General features: G+C 38.2%; 1 protein-coding gene across 1 annotated transcript; it reads right to left on the bottom strand.

Moving 5' to 3' along the window:
• Positions 1 to 2,304: 2,304 nt before the first annotated feature.
• On the bottom strand, positions 2,305 to 26,040 carry LOC135710370 (uncharacterized). The gene is made up of 7 exons (XM_065232926.1): positions 25,866 to 26,040; positions 25,650 to 25,801; positions 25,416 to 25,584; positions 24,249 to 24,443; positions 12,491 to 12,646; positions 2,716 to 3,049; positions 2,305 to 2,633 (listed from the first exon to the last, which is right to left on the bottom strand). The coding sequence occupies exons 1-7, from the start codon at positions 25,938 to 25,940 to the stop codon at positions 2,524 to 2,526; spliced, it is 1,191 nt and encodes a 396-aa protein (XP_065088998.1). The 5' UTR covers positions 25,941 to 26,040; the 3' UTR covers positions 2,305 to 2,523.
• Positions 26,041 to 26,224: the final 184 nt, after the last annotated feature.

Below are 26,224 nucleotides of genomic sequence, written 5' to 3'. Positions count from 1 at the left end.
TAATCCTAAATAGGACCTAGATTATTTAATACTCTAGTAACCTCAAGTCCGTGCTCTGGCACAATGTTTCATTGTGATTAATCAACACTCAAAGGGGTAAAATATAAAATTTGGGGTAAATTTGAAAAAAAGGAAACTTGGAGTGTAGTGCGCCCACTGGACGATTCTGAAGCCTGGCCAAGTGAGTGGGGTATGGGTTTATTTGATTAAACGTCATTTCCAATGTATATATTGATACATTCAAACCATTGGCATTTGAGATAAGACAAAGATAGGATGCGGAGGGCCCGCTTAGGAGGAGCGTAACCCATGTTATGGTTTCCATTTATTAAATAGTTCAGATAGGCTAGAAATGACAGGTTTATAGTGAGAGAATGTACCATATTGGGAAAGCATAATTTTCATAGGCTGGTTCAGAGCGTCTGAGCTGTTCGTTTGTAGTTTGACCTTCCTTCAAAACCAATTTGGCTCTAAAACAATTTTAAACTTGTTCTGCATTATTCACATGTTGTAATTATTAAAAAGAGCTCGATATAAGATAGCCACAGAGGACAGACGTTGAGGCTCCAAAATTTCTTTAAAAACTTGTGTAAAGATTCCTATTCGACTTAAGCGCCACTAACGGCGACTTCCCCACTTAAAAAACCCTCTTTGACAACATGATGGCGCGGGCGTTGCAAAACTTACACTAGACACTAAGTGCTGGTAGCGCCAAGTGGCAATTTTCAGCAGATAATTTATCGATACTAGCGCCAAATTGGTCGAAAGTGATAAATGTATAGAGAAAATCAGGAGATGCTAGCGCTACGTAACGGCAACGTTTCCACTTAACTTTACACAAGTTTCTGAGCAAACTTGGACGTCTGGTCTCTGTGAGATAGCTTAATGGAATTAAATAGAAATGCCAAAATCTTACCAAGTAGTCTAGCTGTTCTGATTTCGGTACAGTTTGTTGAGGTCGGGTATAGTTTCTGAGTATGGATGCCCATTTTGAAATAACTCATATAAGCACAGAGTAATAGTTTTATTGCTACGGAACTTTCTTTTGGGATCGTCTTTTTTTCATACAATTCGCATTATTCATACTATATTAATCATGATCAGTCTTAGAAAACGTTATATGTTTAAGCCCCGTTCTAGATTTGTTTGTTATTCATATCTTATGCATTGCAGCTCGCGAGAGGTTACCAAATATGGGTTCTTTTTCTCATCCACAATAGTTTGGGGGGAGGGGGCGATCTGAGAGCTGAATAGAGGCAAATAAAATAGGAAACACAACACCATGACCCAAACGACTAACCAACGCATGCGGCTCACACTTAACTTAACTTAACAAATGGGAACACGGCCAGATTTTCAATAGGAAGAAGGAAAAAAAGCGAGAAAACGTAAGAGAGTAAGCAGTCAGGAAGGATTAGGCCATTTAGAAACAGCCAATTTATACTGGACGGAACTGGTAAGTAGGATAAGAATTGTAAAATGTATGTGCTTGCATGATTTACCTATTTTAGAATTACCTATAAGCCACATGGGAACCTCATTTCCTTCAATTACTACTCCATTGCAGCACACACCTAATAATGATTACTAACATTCATATAGTTTCAGCATTATCGACATTTATAATCAAAAGGTGAGTTGTAAAGTATAATTACCATGCATAGATATAAGTTAATGTACTAGAACCTGGACGGAGCCTACCCAGGGGAGGACCCGGATACGACCACCCATGACAGGTGGTCTAGAGTATCGCACGAGCTGACGAGTGCAACGGGAAGGACAGTAGGTGTATAAACTAGGGGGTTAGTCCCTAGATAAGCCAACTTAGCAGTTGGCACAGCCTATACACTGAACAATAACAATTACAATTAATATGAATTCCCGTTTCTCTTAATATTATTCATCATAAGTTAAACCTTCTATTTCTCGAAATGACTCATTGAGTTTCTTTTGATCATATAAATCCTGTGTCAATCATTCGTGCACTCAAATCGATTCGTTAATAAAATATTCAGATAACAATTCTTTGTGGGACAGTTATGCGTAGAATTTCTACATAAGATAATTAATTAAATGCGGATTATGTTTGCGCGATACTTATCCTCCGCGCAAATTTAGATTTTGAAGTGTTTGGAAAATTTTCCACTTATTTTTCTCTCCATTCAATCCACAGATAGAAAGATCGATTCTATTGTATTTCTAAAAGTAGGAATCAAAATTCTTGCGTTATGGACAACGTATGAGCTAATAATACAAATTTGTAAATGAATCTTTTTTGTTCACGCAAATAAAATCGATGATCAGTTTACAATCCACCCTGCGGAAAAAGTTTATTCATCCATACAGTCATATATCTACATATGGTGGGTCGTGAAATGCACGAGTTTCAAAAACGGTTAAATTGGTGACTGTGGCCCGCCATGCCCGACGGAGATGGGATTATGGAAAATAGACGCCGTATGATGTGGTTCCATTCCGATGGCTTTCACAACCTCACCGTCTTCGTCGCGTCGGTCGTCATCATCAATGATGGAATCGATAAACGAACGCAAATGGAATGAATAAATTAAAGAGAATAAGTTTGAATACAATTCCGGAGCTGATTGATGGCGCTGCTGTGGATTTGGATTTTCCTGTGGAAAAAAGAAGATGAAAAAAGAATGGTCCAGGGTTAGGGATAAACTAAGCATGTTTTTCCGGGTAGGACTTCAGAACCTGGAGTGATAGCATTTTTTTCCTGGTCACCCCAGGACGGTATTGGAGCTGCTGGTGATCCATTTGGGTTAGGTTGTGTAGCCATGGGACCACTCGTTGCTACCGTGCCATTGACTCCGGCTGGGCTGGGTGCGGTGTAAAGATATCCAATTTCACTCACAATCCAATCGTGGTACGGCTCAATCATGGTGTAGTAAGCCGTAGAGCGTTTTATCGAAGTGCAGCTCTGCGGATTCGAGGGTGGATTTATTTCCGCCAAAATGGCCACTAATTTGAAGTTACATATCAGAGCGGTGCCCCGTTCCTCGCTGCGCCTCAGGGAATTTGCATCGAGCTGTGAAAATATGTGGAAATCTGGTTATCGTTTTGCCCTGCTGATATTATTTGTTTCATTGAATTTGAAATTATTCCTGGGCTGCAGGGATTTGTTCGGAACGATGCGGGACTGAAATGTGTAACTTAGTCCGTGTGATCTAATTTACATATGTACACCGTATGGGTGCAGTAGGATGTGCTCAACATGTTGCTTGTTAATTTTGGCATGTTGATTATCTGGTTAAATATGGATGGCTTTACTTTGGACATCACATTAAAGAGTAATTCATGCACGGTTTTATTACGGAGTAGTTTTGTTCAAATGAATACATACACATGTTGTTTTATCCGGGATTAGAGGAATAAGCGATTTCAAAACAAGTCTCAATTAACTTACTGGTAATACCTTGGAGTAGGGCTAATAAGGAGAAGTTATGTAGAAATGAGGTCAATTTACATCAAGGAAATCACGCTACTTCGTCAAGAAGTATAGTAAGTAAATGTTACCAAAAATAAATCAGAATATTTATTGAGCAATTTTCACAGGAAATATAAATGTGCCTGTGTGATAGAAAACACCGATTAGAACTGCTGTAGCTCTTGAACTTTGCAAGGTCTTGGTAGTCCAAGATTGATAAAGACACTGGGATCCCCGTAACGTGGTGCATTACAAGTTCAAATCTACAACAGAACTCTACACGCTAAACAAAGTTATCTTACATTCAATATAAGGTTAGATTTATTATATCCTCTGCTTCAAATGTAATAGCAGTTCGTGCTATGAACTGCACTGTACAAGCAATGCATGTTTTTGTATAAAACCTTCTCGAGATAATTTTCTAGACGCAATGCATTTAGGGAAACAAACTTTGTTCGAAAAATTAGCTTAAATAAAAATTATAACATTATTATAAGAACCTTACGGTGACCACATTACAAAATTTGTTCATGTCAAGTAAAAAATTGCATATTGTGTATACTTTTCATACAAATCTGTGATGGAATCTTACATTTCCCGGTTGGGTGTAGTCATAACTACTTCAAACTAGGGGAGCAGGCTTTTTATTGAGTAATCAAAGGAACACATCTTAGTCTTTGGTACGTTATACGCCTTGTTGATAGTGACAAGACTTTTAGGTTGCCACACAGAGGATGCTCATGGAACAAGGAAATGGGTTGGTCTTCTCTTTGATTCATAATCTTCTATTTGTTGTTCTCTGAAGCGGTTAAGACTAAGGACCTGATGCATGGTTAATATCGGTATCATTTTGATTTTGGAGTTGATTTTGTCACCAAGGTATCCAATTTTGACTGTCATTGCGATACAAACTCTCCAATGGTCTCACTCTTCTAAGATTGATTGATTTCTTTATTATAGAGACTTTCACACTCTTGTCTTCTAAGGGTTTAAATAGCGAGACCATACATTTAGAATCGGTTCCTTGCAATAAAGACAAAAGAAACAACCGCAGGGCTGATAGCAGTGTTAAGCAATAAAAATAGTGAACTAGTGTCTAAAATCAACTAAATAAGTGCCTGAAAAGTGACCAAAATGTGACCTAAACATCGATCGATTTTCTATCTTTACGCATCAGGGATGCCAGATTTGAAGATATGCCTTTGTGAAGATGTTTGAAGACACGTAGAAATTGAAGAAAACTTCTGAAGCCTTTTGAATTTTACGGCTTTTTTGTGTGCTACCTAGTGAGCAACTGCCCAACTAAACTGTTCACTACTGAACGGGTCTTGTCCATTTGCACAACTTTTCTGAAATAGGAAACTTCTATCTGGACACGACCTCAAGTTATCACTAGAAAATTTGTATTTTTAATCTGGCGCGACCTAGTGAATCGATTGTGAACGCCAGATGGGTATTGTCCAACTGAATAACTTTGCCGAAGATTGTATTTTTCTATCTTTTGTAGTTCAAGAGCTATAATAAATTAAAAAAAGATAAGAAATTGTTCACCGTGTGCTCAATACACGACGTGACTGCTCGCGTAACCATTTTTAAATGCGGGTTCCGGAAGGTTAACATTTTTTATCGGCGCCTGCCAAAACCAAAACAATCTGAATTGTAAAATTTAGTTTAAAAAAAAAATCAACGTTCAAACTATGGTTCGAGGTCCAGCGTTGAGTGAATCAGAAAATTGACGTTGGCTCAAATTTACTCATCTATCGAGTAATAATATATGAAATACAATTTAAGATTATTTCTGTTAATCATTGTTAAGCTCAAAACGTAATATTTTGCATTATCTATTGATATAACACTTTCCGAATTTGTTTAAAAGTTACACGTTTGTGAATTGTGTTACATAAAGTAATTAAAGAAGAATACCTCAAAATGTTTATCATATATTTAATTTAACTAAAACAAGCTGCGATTCAAAGTAAAAAAGTACTTTTGCGGATCTTGATACTTACTTGATCATCTAAGGCAAACATACTTTTGAATATAAAAACCAACAAATGATCCATAACAAATTTAAAAACGCTCCTTAAAAAACACCCAAATGAACCATAAAACTCCAGTGAAAATCCCTTAAAATGTGTGAATGATCCATTAAAAATCTCACTAAGATCCATATTTTCAGTCAAATTTAGCAACACAATTGAAAAAATGTACCGCTAAATATTTAAAGAATGAGCATTGAAATTGTAAGAATTACCCATAAACATATTGCAAATGATCCATAAAACATCCAGCAATGAACCTCAAACTAATGAAAGTGATTCATAGAAAATAGTTGGCGCTCTTAAAATATATACTACCAATAATCGCATATCAGTCCCATCTTTGCTTGATTTCCTATCCATATGGGACTGATATGCGATTATGAGCAGTATAGGTATGATCCATAAATTAGACATATACTGTTCATGTTTTGGACACTAACGTTTTGATTTTGTTCCATAAACCTTGAAATGATGTTCCATTGTTTTTTGAGTTAGAAGTGCGAAGCGACGGATAAGCGTCTAGAATTAGCGTCCATAAAAGATTCTATAATAATCTTCTTAGTACTCTGAACACGATGCCTCTGGTCAAATGTGTAATGGCAAACTTGTAATGTTTGAAAAATCATAGCTCAGCTATTTATTGACGAATAACCAATCTATGGGCGTTAAGACTTTAAGATTTATTCGGTATGAATAGGTTTAGAATCTATTGATAAATTGCTGAGTAATGATTTTTCAAACATTACCATTATCGTTCCACATTTTACCGGTTGCATCGTGTTCGGAGTGTTAAGAAGCATCCTACGGAATATTTTTTAGAAGCTTCTCATAACAGTAAACCTGAGTAGCTACACAGTAATGGGGCAATTTTCCAAGGTTAATGGAACAAATTTTAAAAAATAGTGTCAAAAACATGAACAATATATGTCTTATTTATAGATCGTCCCTATATTTTTAAGTGCGCAAGCTTGATTTTCTATGTATCACTTTCATTAGTTTAAGGTTCATTGCTGAATGTTTTATGGATCATTTGCAATATGTTTATGGGTAATTCATGCAAAAATGCTCATTCTTTAGAAATTTAGCGGTACATTTTTAAAATTGTGTAGCTAAATTTTACATAATTTATGGCCACATTGATATTTTTTAAGGATCATTCAAACTTTTTAAGAGATTTCCTGTGGTGTTTTATGGATCATTTGGATGTTTTTTAAGTAATGTTTTTCAATATTTTATTGATCGTTTTATCAATTATAAAGGTGCATACTTAGGGCTGCCATCATCTAAATAGAATTCATTGCATTTGAAATAATACGAAGTTGAAAATTGGAATAAGCTTGTAAATCCGTTGAGCCCACTGTGCACTAACACAACAACACTTTTATACTTACCTTACCTTTCTATTCACCTTACCTTTGTACACCACACCCAACGCCGCAAGAGGAGCGCGAACCATTATAGTATCTCCTGGAACAGACGAACTCAAGAAGGATCAACCGTCACTCCTCATCCATCAACATACTTGGTTCGTGCGGTCCCCGAAAAATGACGATTTTGCGTTCAAAGTTCCTGGTATTCCACAACTACAACAATTTACCAAATGCATTGTCCTGACGGATATGTCGCAGTTTTTCGACTCTTTGGGTCTCACCGGTCTGAATTGGGACGATGGACTTCCGGAGACTCTTCAATCTTGGTGGCTGTCCTTTCGAGAATCGGTCTGTGTCATCCGCGATCTTCGTATACCACGATGGGTATTCAGAGATTATGCAGTAAGGTAAGAGCTGCACTGCTTTGTTGACGCTTCTTCAAAAGGATACGAAGCATTGCTTTTTGTAAGTAGATCCCAAGGGTCGACTGCCACGCGAACAAGCAATCTTCTCATAGTGAAATCCCGGGTCGTTCCAATCAGCGGCTATTCCACGTTACGTTTCGAACTCACCGTACCATATATCCGTAAAACCACGAAGTTTAACGCCAAAATCACCTTCTGGTCGGACTCAACGATCGTTTTGCACTGGATCAACTCCCCGTCGTCATCGTGGAAAATATTCGTATCCAATCGAATAGCAGAGGTCCTCAAAACCACAGAAGGCTCTCAATGGCGTCACGTTCCAACGCTGCAAAACCCTTCCGATCGATTTTCTCGCGGAGTACAACCCGAGGACAACAGCAATGATGCGTTTTGGTGGCATGGGTCACTAGACTGATGCAAAATTTGAAATTTTCGCTCCACAGTACTCACACGGTTTCAAATCAGGTCCTGATTAGCCTCCCAAAATTTAAACTCATTTGGCAAGAAACTGACTTGCCACAAACTATTCGAAATTTAAATGGAAATTACTATGGGAAAACCATACTTTTTGTTCATTGTCTTCTACCCATTTTCCATATTGCTCTTTCGAAAATTTATATAACTACTCTTACAGGAAATTTTCTAAGCTACAACTTTGCCCCATATCTTTTTTCAGCCAAATGTCAAACTAAATTGTTATTAATTGTTTAAGAGATTGATAATCTTATGGCATGATCAAGCAGCTGTTCTGTGGGCAACACTGTATTCTGCAGTGTGACATAGTAGCCATGATATTTGTGCTCTATTCTTCGCACCAAAAACACCAATGTTGCCTGCTGAACAGTTGAATGAGCATAATCATAAGACATCAGTGACATGAATCATTAATATCTTTTGTTCCTTACATTTGATTGAAAAGTGGCAATGAACAAAGTTGTAGCTGAGAAAATTTGCAACAATCACTGTTATCAATTTTAAAAGCATAGTGATGTGGTGAATTGCTAGATAGATATGAACAAAAAGATTAGTTTTCCCATAGTAATTCCCATATAAACTTGAAATGGTTTGTGCCAAGTCAGTTTCTTACTAAATTAGTTCAAATTTTGGGAGGCTAAGCAGGACCCAATTTGAAAACGTTTAAGCACTGTGGAGCGAAAATTTCAAATTTTGCATCAGTCTAATGGGTCACCTAATACCTGCTGTCAGGACCAGAAGCCTGACCAGCTCCAATAGTAGCATTAACCTCGACCGACATCCAACAACAAACTGTCGAGGAGCGGCCGACGGTCACACTCGTTTGTGTTACGTTCGACGATTCGCTCATCCAGGACTTTTCGCAACTGTCTCATCTTCTTGAGGTTGCTTCGTACTGCCTTCGTTTCGCGAAGAATTGCCAATTGCCGAGCCATCCTCGAACTTTCGGGGGAGTACTACAATGCCCTCAAATCTCTCATTCGAGTTGCACAAGGAGCAACCTTCCATCAGGAACTGCGAGTCTCTGAAAACTATGAGAAAAGCAGACTTCAAGTCTCCGCTCAAGGACATTGACGTGATGATCGATGACGCAGGGCTTCTTCGTTTGAACGGGTGCCTAGCGCAACAACTGCAATCGCAATCCGATCCTGTTACCTGCCGATCATCATCTCTCAAGGTTGACTGCCAGATCAATTCATCATCAAACTCTTCACGCCCGGCTAACACAACTGCTAGCGGCCATTGAGCAGCTTTTCTGGCTGATCCCTGGTAGAAACACTTTGCATTTTGTGAGTCGCGTAGGTCGCGTTCGCGTTATACGCTGTGAAAGCTGCATCTCGTTCGTCGGCGTGTTCCGAGAGATAAAGGAGATGCGACAGCAACTCGTCCAGCAGCTGAAGTCTAACGAGTGCCTGAAAAAGGGTATCGAGTTCCAGTTTATTCCCCCGAGAGCACCGCATTGTGGTGGGCTATGGGAAGCAGCGGTAATGAGATTCAAGCACCATCTCGTCAGGATCATCGGCTCATCATCTTACCACTTTGACGATTTTCACACGGCTGTCGCTCAGGCGGAAAGCATCATGATTTCACGACCCTTAACTCCACTTTCCAATCATCTTAAAGACCTCTCCGTGCTCACCCCTGCACATTTCATGCTGGGCGAACCAGCCTTCTGGCTTACCGAGCCAGACTACTCAAGCATTCCCATTAATCGCCTATCCCACTTCCAGACGACCAGCGAGCCACTAACGACTTGTGGAAGCGCTGGTATAAATAATACATCGGCCTGCTGCATTAGCGTCCAGCTAAATTAAGGAAGTTCCCTACCGATTTCGGGGATGGTGCTAAGGTTGTGTTGAAGACCGACAACGCTCCACCCAGTCATTGGCCTCTCGGACGCGTTGTAGCGGTCCACCCAAACAAGGACAACAAAGTACGGGTAGTGGATGCCCGCCCTCAAGTCGGAATTCGTCGTTGTGCAACAACAGAGCTGTGTCTGCTACCGATTGATGACATACCAGGTGACACAGCAGCTGGGTCGACTGATTCAGCTCAGCTGACCGATGAACCTTCTTCATCTTCTGTCGGTTGAATGCTGCGCTTCAATGGGGGCCGAGATGATGCGGAACTTGATACTTACATTACCATCGAAATAGAATTCATTGCATTTGAAATTGTACGAAGTTGAAAATTTAAATTATTTTGTAAATCTGTTGAGCCCACTGTGCTCTATTACAACTAAACTTACCTTACCTTGGTACACGAAGGCTGAAATGAAACACGACATACGCACAAAAATTGGCGCTGACAGCGGCTCAGTAGCTCTTTACGCCTATGAGAAAATCCATAAGCAAACGTCAGACTGTGCGTGAAACATGGCGGACTTTGTACTTCACCGAAAATTCCCATAAGAAACGGTCTAAATTAGCTGGAAGAGCAAATTTTTCGACGGTGCCGTCAACGCCAATACTTACCTAACACAACAGATATGGAGACAGATTAAACGAATACCAGAATCGAAAGGTTCATCAAGCAAACCACTAGCAAGCCAAATTCGACAAGATCCACCACAGTACTCAACCGACATGGTTTCACCGTTGGCTACTTTTAACATATTTTTGGAAGAAAATCATAGCAACACTGAAGCAAATAAACTTGAGAATTTCATAAGGCTCGACACATAATCTCATGGTCCATGGTTCGGTTTCAGTCTGCTCCGTTTTATATTTTTTTTTGTCAACATTATTTTTCATAAGGCAAATCAGTGAAATTCATACTGATTTCTTGTGGCTAAAATTCATAAGTGGACCTTACATCCATTTGCCTCAGTGAAACTGCGCATGGCTTTTTTTGTGCTCCATCGCATCCGTTCGTGCTCCATTAGTCATCGTATTAGTCTTCGTTAGTGTTTGGTACAAAGTGACAAGAAAAGTTTGAATGCTGGTAAATTGTGAGTGCTTTTAGTTCCATTGTTCACAGAAATCTTAATTTGTATCTTCTACTGCAGGTTTGCATCGACCATGAGCATCCTAAAAAGTTGAACTTGGTATAAGCATAGAGGTAACTCTAAGACTAGTAGGTCCCGAAGAAAAGTGCTCAAGTTTTTGACTCAGCTCTGGTACTATCTTCGGTCCCAAGTTAATCGAAACATAGGAAAATCCACGAACCCCTCATTTTATCTGTTAAACTTTCATGGCAAATCAAAACAAACATTGTTTCTTTTCCTTTATTTAACGTCGGTCTCTGTTCCGCAATCTAGTGCCAATCACCGACGGACATCGATTGCCATCTATTGACGGCAATCGAATGTGCAGGAAGGCAGCTTCCACACCTGCGTAGGATATCGCACCCATTCAACACACATGGGCCGGGACCAACGGCTTTACTTCCCTTCCCAAGGAAGACGTGACCAGAGATTTTTATGCCTCTGAAAAATCCCACCGACTTCTTCTGGGATTGAACCCAGACCCATTGGGGTGTTAGAAAGCAGTCACGCTTACCACTACACCACCGACGTCGACTAAAACAAACATTGTGTAGTACTAGAATTTCGATTAGAATGGGGTACGTTAATCGATTTGCTTGGGACCAATAGGCTAGTCAAGTAGTGAGCCAATTTAAAATCGATAGTTTCGTATTGATTGTTGGTATAAGTAAAGTTTACCTATTCCGTTCGTTAGGTAATTTTCACTCAATGAATTTTTGATCAGGATTACTCAAAATTGAGTTTTATTGTTCAACTTAATTTACCCAGCCCCACTGAACCCAAGTGTTGAGTGATAGGAACTCAATTTTCGGTACGGGGAGACATAGGGCCAACATGATTATTGAAGCAAATATCTCGAATATACAGAAAATGATGACAAGAATATGTTCGTTGAACTCTTGCCGTAATATGTATCAGTTTATCAGTATTAATAAGTTTTTTTTATTTAAATAGTACTGTAAAATTAAGTGTCATAAATAGTAGCAAAAACACGTTTTTAAAAATTTTAACAGGCAAACAAAAGTTTGAACACACTTTTATGTGAATAGTAACGGTGAAAAAAATCTTTAGCCATACATATGAAGGACATTTTGATCATATTCAAGTGAATTCCTAATAGCTACGATACATTTACATATTTTTACCAATTTTTTAACACCCAGCATACAGTTTACATTGGTCTATTTTTTATTTAATTTTTGTTAAATTAGATATCAATTTTAACCAACCATTTCCATGTCAGTCATAAATGTATTATTGAAGAATATATTCACATGCTTCAAATGGTTTACCTAACTAAAATGTGAATGTTGTAAAGTAGGCAAATATTTTTTTTTTGATTTTTTGGCCCATTGTTACCCCTACTTACTGTACTTAAATTTTTGACAAGTAAATAATCCAAATTGAGCTTATACTCCTCAAAAATACGTTGTGATTATCGCAAAACAAAGTGTCCAATGTTTGAAGTAACTTTTCGATACACCCCATAGTTAAAGCAAAGGAAAAAAAAAACCATTTGAAAATTTATCTCTCGTGCAAAATGTTGAAATCATCATCATTTTGCCAGTTCTTGTGTTCCCAACACGGATAATAATGTAAGATTGCCAGGTCACCGGGATAAATAGTCTTCAAAGTATGCGTTTTTTGTTTTACATGCATACCTGGAAAAAATTGCATCCACACAAAGTATGAATTGTAGCACTTCAGTTAGAGTAATACATTGTTATCACATAAATTCAACTTACCCAGCATGACTGTGGATTACTGAACCGATACTCGATACAGGTTCCATTCCTACCCACTGCGGTTTGACCTACAGCAATCGATCCTCTCTGAGCGTCACAAACCCATTTTTGGAAAAAGCTAACATTTCTAACCAAAGTGTATGGGTAGTCGGAAACCTGCAAACAAAAATCCAATGCTTTCAATTGTGCCAACAATGTTCGAGTATAATTTACTGTTACGAAAGAATTTTATTACCAGCGAGAATTTTAAATTGAGGCAAAGGAGGAAATTAATTGCTTTCTGTATAGTTGATTCTGAATTTTTTCTGACTTTTTTTTTGCAGAACTTTCCAAACTCCTCTAGCAACCAATAAATTCCACAACGAAATAAAATAATCCTCACGTAACTTTCTCCGCATCCCGGAAGTATCCGGTTTCCCCGCGGGATGACGAGATCGGTGGGAGAACGACAGAGTGTAGGTTAGGGTGGGTCAATTTAATGACCTCCTACTCCCCTCCTACTCTTTTGATCTGTATTGGGGTGCCGAACAACTGTGCCAAATTTAAACGAATTTAGCTACGATCTGGATTTTGGGAGAATTTCATAGTTTGTATGGGAAACGGAAGAAGACTGTTCAGTAGTTTGAAAAACATTCGAAAAATGCTCAATTTTTATCAAACCTGAGCTTTAGATTGATAAAACTATGCAGAACAACTTTGTCGAATATCTGAAAACGATTCGACCTTTACAAAGAGTTGTTACCCTTTTACTATATGTCATGTTACATCGTACCCTATATAGTAGGGGGTGTATGTGTGTGTGTGTGTGTGTGTGTGTGTGTGTGTGTGTGTGTGTGTGTGTGTGTGTGTGTGTGTGTGTGTGTGTGTGTGTGTGTGTGTGTGTGTGTGTTGTGTGTGTGTGTGTATTCAATCTAACCCCCACTGGCCGGCAGTGTTATGGTCATTGTTGACATTTATGGTCATTGTAGACAGCTTTAGTCCGGGAGTTAGAAGGTGATAGCTCTATTGCAGATCCAGCAACCCATTTCAGAATGTCTGGAGAGTCACGCCCATTCCGTGGTTTCTTTCACTTACAATAAGCCCCGCATATTTTTTTTTAATAATTGGAAAGCTCTCACCATATTCTGCTCTTCCGCCGTCGTTGATTACTTCTTTTGGAATCCCTTGGACTTTTTCTCTAACGCTTCGTATTTCATTCCGTGCTTCACCGGCAATTTCCTTCTGTAGATCGTCCTTGGTTGGTTCTAATATGATTCCGCCTTTTTTGGTCGGTTCCATTGAATTGATTTGAATTGCCATGGTGATCTGGGACGAGGCTCACGTCCAAAGTCGCTGTTCCACCGAGCGCTCCGAGTGTTCCAGAAGTGACAGTTTCATCAGATTCCCCAACTAACCATAGTCAAGCAAAGTAAGAATATACAAGCTATATTGCGACTATATGGTTACTTGGGTACTCATATGGGCCGTCAGAATGGTTCATCGGTTGCGAAGTAAAATATTTCTGAAAGTGATTTGATTATATCCTAACGTTACCTCCATGTTATATCACAGACAAGCAGACACAACACATTGAACATTTATCATTGTAAACCCTACCGCCATCTGTCGTACATACTTTGATGGGCAATACACTCAACAGATGGTTGTAGTGTGTAAACGTCAAACGCTAGGGAATTGATTATGTGCACCACAAGTGGCGGTACTACCAACTAAGAAACATTTAAATTGACCGTTAAAAACGATTTCGATGAAGGTTTTAAGAGTGTTATGTCTGCTTGTCTGTAATCATACCTTCACTATCACAACTTCGGGTAATCTGCGAAAGTATTTGCATTTTTCTCAGGCACTTTTGATTTAACTGCAATTACTCTCTTATACTCGAAATGTGCCGCGACCAAATTGGCACAACAACGCCCTATACGCTCTCTGACCGAAGCGCAGGGTCGTACCCTATACAGAGGGTGGCCCAAAATAACACTTTGCCTGGAAACCTGGGGGCTTATCCGTCAAATGTTAGCCAAGGGTAGTAGAGGTAGCCCCGATGAGATTTTTTAAAACTGTCGATTTTTCATAGCCACATCTGAGCAAATATTTTGAACTAATGCATCGAAATTTAGTGCAACCCAACCATTTTGCATATGTTTACATCTTCCTTGGGGTCCCTTCTACATGAGAAAAAAAATTGTTAGCTGGTCGTGCACCTATTTTTCATGACATTTTTTTTAATTTCTCAGAAATATAGATTTTTTGAGCTGCATATATCTAACTATTGCGTGGCTAGAATTGGATTCTGGAAAATATGTGTGGAATGATTTCGGTTCATGTCGGTTTGTCGGTGGTTATCGTGAAGAATGATTCGGAGTCGGCTGCTCTCACATTTACTTTTGGTATCCGAGATAACCTCGATCGAGCGTCCGGTTAGTGCGATTAGTCAGGATTTTGTTCACGCGGGTGTGGTGTGTTCCAGAAAGAATATTTAGATACCGTAAACACGTTTGATCATGGAGTGTTATTCCTTGATTTGTTTTGACTTGGTTTCCGTACTAAGTACCAATGCTACCGACGCCAGGGAGGCGAGCTCCCACACCTGGACCCTACCTATCGACCCATCAATTCATGGACCGGAGACCAACGGCTTTACTTCCCTTCCGAAAATCCCGATAAGATAGTGGAAATGAATATTGTGTCGGCCTAAATACTCCTAATATGGACCCATACATAAATTCAGTAATCGACTAAATTTTCAATAATATTCATTAGTACCGTCCCAATGACGCGTTTATCTAGATAAATAGCAGATTTTTAGCGATGGGTTCAATCTTAGATCCATAGGCCAACATTAGAGCCATTTCCCCTATGATTCATTTTGAGGGAGAAAACAGATGTCATGATAGCGATCGAACATACAGGCTTGGTACTTGACTAGATTTCGTCTTGTTTGGAAAAAAGTTGACAAATCCTAAACCCTTTTTCCTAGCTCCATGTCTGATTGTCGGTCACAGTGATTTGTTTCGATGTAAGAGGCTCAGTTGTCTAGTACAAAAGTTTTTTTTACTGGGCATATGATCACAGGTTCTATCCCAGGCACCTTTATTACCTAGTTGAAAGGGTTGCATCCTTGCATCATTGCTTTGCCATACTTCTAAAAATAGCGTTACTTCTCAAAGTGATTCGAAAATATCTAATTCATACTTTCCGCTAACGAAAAAATCCTTCGTGTGAAAACCATACACTCATTAAATAAATCACATAATCAGTGAAAAATATACATGTGAATTTTTTCAAAATTTTCATATGATCCCATAATTCAAAATTGCTCCAGTAAATCACATGAACCTTATGTGTCCAATGAAAGCTATATGATTACTCACATGGAATGTATGATGTTATGTGATATTCAGATAAAAATAATTAATTTTGTTATTGGAAAAATATCATGTGCGTTCCTAATAGAAGCTATGTGAAAACTTTTTTCAGTGTAGAGACGTAGAGGTATACAGTAATGACGGGACTGAGTCTGTCCCTATTGAAAATCTTTTCTAATGTTCTATAAAACCCATGCGGTTTTCCAGTGGTCTTATTGAATCAAAGTATATATTAAACATCCTTCTTGAAGAAAGATTTGGAATTCCGGTTATGTGATATTTTATATATTAGTTTGATTTGGAGGCTCAATTGCGTTTGCTTTATGGAGCCGATGATTTGTTGTTCATTGTTTGTAACAAATTGCACTCAATTCTATGTCTAGTTGAGTTGGGCCGAATACTCGTGACTTACTCGAGGTTGGAAGGGGTACATTGTCGAAGGATCAGGGGGAGGAGGGGTGAGGTTTCGTTGTCTCATCAGAGCGTTGTCACCAGTATGAACGGTAGTGCAGTATGTAAAATTATTAAAATATAAATGTCTGATGCGGGGAGGGGCTGTCAAAATCGGGCCATTACTTGGTTTCTTGTGAGAACGGGAATCGAACTAACAATGTTCTTCCCGATGAAATTAAGGACTTCGTTGGCACAGATAATGATCTTGAATGTACGGGTACACCAGCAAAAAAAACTTACTCTTATGAATATTCTACTCAAAATTAAGTTTAATTCACGTAAATTTGAGAATATGCAATTTACTCAAAAGTAACTTATTCGGCTGAACTATATCGTTGGGTCGAATCTCTCGTTCATTTTTTGACAACAATAACGAGTGCAAGTGAGAAGCCCAGCTAAGTAAAAAGAACTCAAATTTTGGATAATATTTTTTCTCCGTGTGCATAGACCTTCTTGACGTGTAATAGTCTTTCTCTCTCTAGCACACATGGATGAATTAACGGTTTGATTTCCCGCTAATCTGTTTTCCTCTTGCTCGCACTTGTTCGATTTAAATTGTGTAATTAAACGTCAAAAAGCTCTATAGGAGAAGAAGAAGTGCATAAGGGCGTTTGCAATGCTTTTGTTTTTATATGGACGCAATGCTGAGTTGCAGTTTCATGATCGAGCACCAGATTCGGTTTTATATCTGAGTGGGTTTGAAACACGAATGGAACTCTGTTTCAAATTTCTTCGGGTGTATTTATTAATGTTTCTCGTAAATGTTCAGAAAACTTCATAGAAGTTGAGAAGATTCAATAGAAATTCGGGAATTTTACAGAATTTTTGGGAACTTCAAAGAAGTTTTAGGATATTTTAAAGAAGTTCGGAGAACTTCATTTAAATAACGAAGAGCTTCACAATAAGAAATTGGATAACTTCATAGAGAACAGTAAATTGTATGGAAATTGTATTTTAAAAAAGTTTCAGAGAGTATCATTGAAGTTTAGGTAATTTCAAAGAAGTGGGAGGTATTTCATAAAAGATCGGGGAACATCATAGTAGTTCTGAGAATTTCTTAGTATATTATAGAACTTCATGGAAATCCATGGATCCTCACAGAATTTCATCAACACGCTTGCGTCAAGAAGATATTCTCTCATATGATACCAGGCTGCTCAAAAATTATTCTAATGATCTTCAGGTGATCTAAAATCTCCATGAATTCCTTTAGATACTTTTCAAGACTTCTGGTGGATAAGGTATCATTCTGAAAATATCCAACTATCCAAAAATCTTAATTACATCTCTCAGATATCCTCTCATATGATACTAGGCAGCTCAGAAATTGTTCCATGTGTTTTAAGATGTCTGTAAAGTACTCTGAATATTTTTTCAAGACTGTAGGTTGATCAGGTACTATTCTGATGAAGATCTTAAGCTATCCAACAATTCAAATTTTCTTCTCCCAGATATTCTCTCATGATACCAGGTGACTCAGAAAATATTCCAAAGGCCTTCAGGTGATCAGAGATCTTTAAAAACTTCTCATGATGTTCTCATGTCTTCAGGTTGATTTAGTATTAATCTGAAAGGCTTCAACTGCCCAAAAATTTAAATCACGTCTCTCAGATGTTCACCCACGATAGATTGACGAAGAACTGCTTTATAGGTTTTATTTGGATACTAACTTTTGATCATTGAATGTCATTTCCCAAGTAACAATTTAGGTTTTATGAATGTTCTGTAGACCATGATTCACACTTGTAGAATGCTTTAAATCCTCGATAAAACTTTCAATGTTACTTGGGTATGCTCCTAAACAAACTTGATTTTTGAGAACAGAAAAAAATATGAAAAATTGAACATCTAACAGGCCATGACATATTATCCTCATATAGAGTTTCTGATCAAATTACAGACCTACTATGGACGCACTTAACCTCTCTTTTTCGAACGGATATGAGCCCAAAAATTGAGTTACTCTACTATAGATGATTTATAAATTTATTTACCGTTGGATTTGATAATTGATAAATTATCGAGTTATTGTTAAAAATCTAACACTGCTTCTTGATTTCTATTTCGTTCTTCGAGTTCCAATAGGACATGATCCAAAGTGTTATATTGCAACAGATGGCACGTTTTCAGTTGAACTTTTGGGGCAATCAAAGCATTCCGGCTAGCCATTTATACATAAAGGGTGATACGGTCAAAATTTGGTCAATATCAACTTGACGTATTTCTTTCAATTTTGCATTTAAAAAACCTGAACACCCCTCATTTTGAAGGTGTGTGTGTGTAGAATGTTGCTCCTATTTTGATTTTGGAATTCACTCTTCAGTTGTCAAAATGCCGTCCAAGCAAGAAGAGCAGCGTATCAAAATTTTGCTCGCGCATCGCGAAAATCCGAGCTACTCGCACGCAAAGTTGTCAAAATCGCTAAAAGTTGCCAAATCAACCGTTACAAATGTAATTAAAGTGTTTGGGGAACGTTTGTCGACAGCCAGGAAGTCTGGATCGGGGGAAAATCGAAAACCGGAAGCCGCTGAGACGACAAAGAGAGTTGCCGGTAGTTTCAAGCGAAACCCTAACCTCTCTCTCCGAGATGCCGCAAATAAGCTGGGTGTATCGTCTACAACCGTGCATCGAGCCAAAAAACGAGCCGGACTATCGACTTACAAGAAGGTAGTGACTCCAAATCACGATGATAAACAAAATACGACGGCCAAAGCGCGATCCCGGAGGCTGTACACGACGATGCTGACGAAGTTTGACTGCGTGGTAATGGACGACGAAACCTACGTCAAAGCCGACTACAAGCAGCTTCCGGGACAGGAGTTTTATACGGCAAAAGGAAGGGGAAAGGTAGCAGATGTTTTCAAGCACATGAAACTGTCAAAGTTCGCAAAGAAATATCTGGTTTGGCAAGCCATCTGTACCTGTGGCTTGAAAAGCAGCATTTTCATAGCTTCCGGGACTGTCAACCAAGAAATTTACGTGAAAGAGTGTTTGAATAAACGTCTGCTGCCTTTCCTGAAGAAACACGGTTGTTCCGTACTGTTTGGCCGGATTTGGCATCTTGCCATTACGGTAAAAAGGCTATGGGGTGGTACGCCGCCAACAACGTGCAGGTGGTTCCCAAGGACAAGAACCCTCCCAACACGCCAGAGCTCCGCCCAATTGAGAAATACTGGGCTATTGTCAAGCGGAACCTAAAGAAGACCAAAAAAACTGCTAAGGGCGAGCAGCAGTTCAAGGCAAACTGGCTTTCTGCGGCGAAGAAGGTGGACAAGGTGGCTGTACAAAATCTGATGGCAGGGGTCAAGCGTAAGGCCCGGCAATTCGGATTTGGAAAAGCGGAAGCCTAACTGAATATTTTTCCTGAATTTTATACTAATTGAACTTGAAAAAGAAATTTAATTTGATTTTTTAAATAAACGATTTCACCGATTTACACGCGTTTTCCCTTGACCAAATTTTGACCGTATCACCCTTTAGATAAAAAAAAATATTTTTTACTACTATACATTTCCTGTTAATAACTTTTTAGTAGGGTAGACCACTACTTCAGCCTTATCGTCCATTTTGGGCCTATCGAGCAGAAAACATAAAATAAATCCATTTTTCTCAAAAACAAAAGAAGCGCTCCGAAGGAATCAATTTTTATCTTCATCCGATAGGCCGAAGTGAATTCAATGGCGTTTCAATGTACTAGGTCTAATTTAGAATCCGTAGGCCGTGTTTGGGGTCAAGAAGCAGTGTTAGATTTTTAACAATATCTCAACAATTTGTTTCTATTTATGTACGGAAAGGTAAATAAATTTAGAAGTCTTTTTCTGTGAAAACATTCCATTTTGTTAAAAAAAAATCCACTCAAAAAATAGAGGCAACCCACCTTTGCGGGTTGTGCTTACGAAGCCCAAAATTGGATTGCGTTTTCAACAAGAAAAAAACATATATCCATGTATTTTTTTTTGAAATTTACCACCATTCTTCCGAGAGCTCGGAAAGTAGGAATTATTTGAAAGTGATGCACATGATTGAAATAAATAAGTACAAACGAATTTGCTGCCGCGTAGTGATGGATAGCATAAACTCAGTGTTTTACCACCGACGAACCGACATACTACTGGAGCATTTCTTTTGTCCGAAATTTGATTTGTCAAATGAGCGTTTATCTGCCAAACGGGCGGTCAGATCTGTCAAACGAGGTGAGACGCAAACCAAGTCAGTATCAATGTTACGTGTGTTCGTGTCCTTGCTCATGAAATGTCGCGATCGGATGAGTAGATGGCGGTAGTCCCAAGTAGCATTTATTGTTTTATTGCACTCTATTAGTGGTTATTGAGATCAATTTCATAAAACCGCCAATAAAATTAATAGCTCCAGCACAACCTTTTGATAACCGCTATAAGATCGTCATACAGCTTAGTGGACCACTCTTGATAAGGTTTATAAAGCATGTTTGAGAATCACAATAAAGCTGTCTTAAAACCTTTTGTCAGGAAGCCTCATACTCTACAAAAGGTTCTCATAGCCTCTATAAGAGTAATATTGTATCCAAGCAGTTTTATTATGCTTTGGTGAAAATCAGTTATAAAGCCAATTTAATTTGTATTGGCTTCAAAGCAACCGCCATAAATTAGCTTGTTGTTGTTCTGTTCTGCTGAAACTTTTTTTTTTCCAAATGGAAATCTTTAGCGGTAAAAATAGGTTTGAGTGTTGGTGTCAAGATCACCATGCAATCAATTTTGTTTCATGGCGACATTAGTGAAAATCTTAAAGAAAATATGTTGCTTTTTAGAAGTTCCAAAACATATGCGCTTGAAATGTTATCGTGTATATTGAGATAATATGAGCGTTAAATAAATGCGCCTCCAAAATAATTCAAGTTAACAAAAAAGATTGTTTCAGAAATCAAATGAATTTAATGGAATCACCTTAATTTTACAGAAAATAGATCTAAATACATAAATTCATACCAATGCACACTGGAAATCATTTCGGATCTCTTATTTAGCCATTATTTTATTGAAATTTCTTGGATTTTATTCCAAGGCTAATGGCATTTTCATAATGACAATATGGCGACAGAGGACAGCAGGCAAGAAAAACACCAGGCGCAATTTCTTAAAATGTCTAATGCTTACATTGCACACTGGGTCAGGAATGCAACCTAGCGGAGCAAAATTAATAACTCCGAAACGAAGCATTTCCGCGACTTGGTGTCTTCGACAAAATTTCTCGTCATAATAAGGACCATCTATTGACATAAACAAAAAGTTCAAAACTCTTCCGCAAAGATGGCGTCACAATCTAACTTCTTTATATGACGTTTTGGAAACTTGATGTCTTCGGCACAGTTGTTTATCTTGACAAAATGAACAGCTCTTTTAAAGACGTAAAATTTCCACAGTCTACTGGTTCCAAGTTATATAGAGTTAAAGAAAAAAATGTCGAAAATATGGTTTTTTTTCTGTTTCGGTTTTTTTGCTTATAGCTTTATAATGTTATATTTTTCTCTTATGCAAATACATTAAATAAATAGCTTTTGTGAAGAAACATACTGGATTAAGCTTCAAATTTCAAAGATATTGTTGAAAAAACGAAAAAAAAACACAATTTTTGAACTTTAATATCTCCCAAAGCGCAAAAAATCGCAAACTGACATTTTTAGCAAAAATTAAGCAATTCTCGATTAACAAAATATCAACATTTGAGAGAGGTATATTTTTGGGTCAAGATAAACAACTTTGCCAAAGAAGTTAGATTGTGGTATCATCTTTGCGGAAAAGTTTTGAACAATTTGTTTATGTCAATAGATGGTCCTTATTATGATGAGAAATTTTGTCGAAGACACCAAGTCGCGGAAATGCTTCGTTTCGGAGTTATTAATTTTGCTCCGCTAGGTTGCATTCCTGGCCCAGTGTGCATAGGATGAAAGCAGAACAGAAAATCATAATGCATGATTTTATTACGAGAACTATTTTCTTTTTACAAGAGCAATTCAAGCTGAACTTTGCATTAGGTCCTAAGTAACATTGATCGATTCCCTTCGTCGACTTTCTCTTTCGTTAATAGCTTATTTACCGAACCGTTTCTTGATGTGTTTGTCGTATTGGATGCTAGATAAAAGCTTCTTTTATCGATTTATGTGCTGAAAATACCTGGGAATGTCTTTACATGACCGTGGGGATGCAAAGAGAAAGTTGACGAAGCGAATCTGTCAATATTACTCAGAACCTAATGCAATGTTCAGCTTTGATTCATTTTTTATTTGAGGGCAAATGTATATTCCTATTCTACGGGTGCAACCGATGAATTTTACAAACATTTAGAAAAGTTTTGAATGGTACATTAACCTTTATGAAAAGTTATGCGTGATTTCAACCTTTTTGCCCTAGGACTGTCACCATTCCATGTATTTCGACCAAGATTCGACCGTGTCACCCCATGTATTTGCGAGCGAGAACGGAAGAATCATGGAGATTGCTGACGTTTTTCTTACGCACACTACGTCGCGTATACGTATACACGAAATGTTTTCATGCTCATGCTAACAATTTTGTTGATTTTCTTTGCGCTCCGCTTGGAAGTACCGGAAAGTTTTTATTCTTTTCTATGTTGTAAAAATAAACCACCTATTTACATTTCTGACAAGTTGCAACTGAATGCTTATAATTGTTTTAAAATAACTGTTTCATGGCCAACTAGTTTTATTGCGCTTACTTATAAAGCAACGATAGGATTTATTTTTTGGTTTTATAAGGGCAATTTATATTACTTTTTTGTATACTTCAAAGCAATCATAAAACCTTTCATAAGTGAAAATAGCATAAGCATCAGGTGGTTTTTTAATTAGCTTTATAGAGGTTTTGTAGATAGCTATAAGAATGTTTCATGACTTGCATTGTATATGACCGTCATAAAGCTGTAGGTAATGGTTGCAGCTGCAATAAAACCTTTATAAATTTTGAATATAGCCAAGCAGCTCTAGATTTGTTACTTGGGGTGTTTAACGTATTTTAAATATGGCGTCTTGGGCAAGATTTTAAAAGTAGCTTCTATGAGCTGTCACGTCGGTTGGCTATAATTTGGAGGGTAAGCCCCCAGATAGCCAGACCATGAGCCTTATTACGGGTGTCTCTACACGGTGATAAGGAAGTGATACTCAGAATAAGGGCCGTGATTGCCGTACAAATCAAATGGGAATCACTTCACCGTGACGACAATTGACAAGTTTTCACCGTGAAGTGACATCCGTAATAAGCCCCCATGTGTTATTTTGAGCCACACGAATATATAAGCTTGTAGGTATGCACCTAATACCCCGGACAGACTATGGCTTATATCATGTAATATACGCTAGCTTGCAATGAGCACAAATACATCTAGTTTTCACTGGAAATCCTATGTATGAGTGCTCATTGCAAGACAGCCTATATTACATGATATAAGCCATAGTCTGTCCAGGGTATAAAGTACACATATATTCATATATTGTGCACAAAAGTCGAAACGATTGGCAGTAGTTTTGATTCGTTTACCATACATTTCCTCGTAAACAATTTAAAATATTCTTGAAAATCCAGTTCGTAACCAAATCCGTTGGTACTGTTGTTGGGGACTCCAATACAGATAGAAAGAGCAGTTGGGCAGGAGGTACACACTTAGAAATACCTAATATTACACGTGATGGAATCCATCTTTGACATAAAGGATGAGACGTAAACAAACATGTTATGCAAAATTAAGTGCTCCGAGACTTAAAAGCTTGAAAGTTCGTTTGATTGAACTGAATTTCGCGTCAAAATTGACGCTCGTATATGTCAGTCTCAGAGCACCTAAATTTACATCAATTTTTCTAAGTGTGTATGTGATCCATAAAAACATGACCCACCCTAGTGTAGGTGCTCTGCCACAGGACAGGGGCAAAACAACGGAACGTACTCACTCACCCCGACAGAGTTGTTATAAATGTTTATGAAACAGTTTTCATTAACTTTGTTGTTAGTTGCTGCTGCTGTTGTCTGCTGCTGGTGATGAGCGGAACCCGGTAGGGATTGTGGGTGCGATTGCTGATGTTGTTGTTGTTGCAGCTCTATCCAGCGAACCGAGTTCGTATTGTTGTACAGCGGCATCGAGCGGTCAAGCTTATCACGTGCAAGTGGTGCCATTTTGCAAAACAAGTCATCGGCCAGCGCCATCCGGAGGTTGTCCGGCCGCCATGCGAGGTGAAATGGAAATAAAAGTTTATTAAATTTATTAAAATTAATTTTTGTTTTTCTCGGTTCACGTTTTTCCAGCTGGTTCTGGATTGCCGTCAAAGTGTGAGGTGCTACCTATTACTTGCATCGGGCGGTCGGAGGTTTGACCTGGAGCATAATGAATGATGTGCTAATATTATTAATTATAGTTTTGTGTATTTCCTGGCACTCGGGAATGACACGTGGTGAGAATTTAATTTGCAGGTTATATGAGTGCAGTGTGAGTAGCAATGGTTGTTTCAATAAGCTAATTATTAACATTTTCTGCCTGCTTAAACAAACCATACATGTCACAGGAGTAAGTTGATGAAAATAGTTTGATTAATGTATTGTAACAGCTTATAAAGGAGTAAATCCACGGGTTCTTGAGCACGATAATACGTGCTGGGGTAGGTTTTAGTTGTAGTTGATGACGAGTTGCTGGATGATGTAATATTCAAGATAATGTTTGATTTTTGGCAAAGAGTTTTGGTTTTTTGTTTCATGATGTATTTTTTATAACTGAAAAGGTCATCCAGTTTCTTATCAAAATTATCTCAGGCGTCGTTTCAATGCAAAGAGCCATTTTTGGGCTATGATTTATTGAAGAATATCGAATTCGCCATTTTGAAAAATTAAGTGGCAGTTAAAATGGCCGAATTCCTGCACAACATTGGTTAATTGCCTCTGTGAAGTTTTATGGAATCCTGAGTGGTAAAATCTAAAACTCGTTTATTTTTTCACAATTTGGCCTGGAACTGCTCTTTAGTAAAAATCATCACTTTTCGATTTTCTGCCAGAGGCAGGATCAACAATTGTTCTTTGTCCTCCAGATTTGACTAGTGTTGTGTGGGCATAAACATTTCAAGCATTACTTACCTTTAGCAGGGCGATATCATTCTCTCCTGTTGATGCGTTGAATTTTCCGTGTGATATCACGGACACAACATTCCGTCTAAAAGTACCTTTTGCCTCTTCTCCGTAATCAGCTTGATTCAAGTTGATATTTCCAGCGATGATGAAAATTTCACTTGGATTAATGGTTCGGCTGTAAATGGACCGATACGATAACATTCAAAACCATGAACATCTTCAAACATAAGTATCACGTACCTAACTCTGGTTTGCATATCTTGCACATGCATACAATTGGCAGTGGTCAAAATATACTTGTCTCGAATGATAATCCCATTGCAAATTTGCTTGGAAAAGCCATTAGATGCAAGGTTTCCCACAATTGTTGGCACACTGGATCGTATAGATACCTGAAAGACAACTCCGGACAATTACCTTCCAATTAAACAATTCACCAGACAGATGGACTCTTACCTGATAGGGAGCTAAAACGTATTGACCTTTCAGCAATGAAATCATTGACAATATGGACCCAATCGCAAGCCACATATCGATCAGCTATGGCTTACACTTTAAAACCTAAATGTTAAGCTGGATTATTCCGGCAAGCTTCCAAAATGGATGTCGGAATCGGATATTAATCAGTCGCAGTGTGTCTGCCCGTTTTGGGACGTTTGCTGTCTACGTATGCACAGTAAAATATGTATGCACAGTAAAAGATGCAATCTCAGGCAGCATCCGTAAGACGAAGTGTAATCTGGGTGAACTGATAATTAAGCTTATCTTTGTTCAGAGTTTGCTTAGTGCTATAAGTATTCATTGTACAATAAACA

This window comes from Ochlerotatus camptorhynchus, unplaced genomic scaffold (assembly GCF_037179485.1).
Source record: "Ochlerotatus camptorhynchus isolate MF236.1 unplaced genomic scaffold, CSIRO-AGI_Acam_v1.1 ptg000379l, whole genome shotgun sequence".
NCBI classification, from domain to species: Eukaryota; Metazoa; Arthropoda; class Insecta; order Diptera; family Culicidae; genus Ochlerotatus; species Ochlerotatus camptorhynchus.
This window is presented reverse-complemented; position numbering and strand designations above follow the sequence as displayed.

Coding starts and splice junctions, on each gene's coding strand:
- LOC135710370 (XM_065232926.1), bottom strand. CDS start 25,940: ATGTGGCTTGCGATTGGGTCCATATTGTCAATGATTTCATTGCTGAAA. Junction 24,444..25,415: donor ATGATATCGCCCTGCTAAAG/GTAAGTAATGCT, acceptor GCACGTGATAAG/CTTGACCGCTCGATGCCGCT. Junction 12,647..24,248: donor TTTATAACAACTCTGTCGGG/GTGAGTGAGTAC, acceptor TTTTGTTTGCAG/GTTTCCGACTACCCATACAC.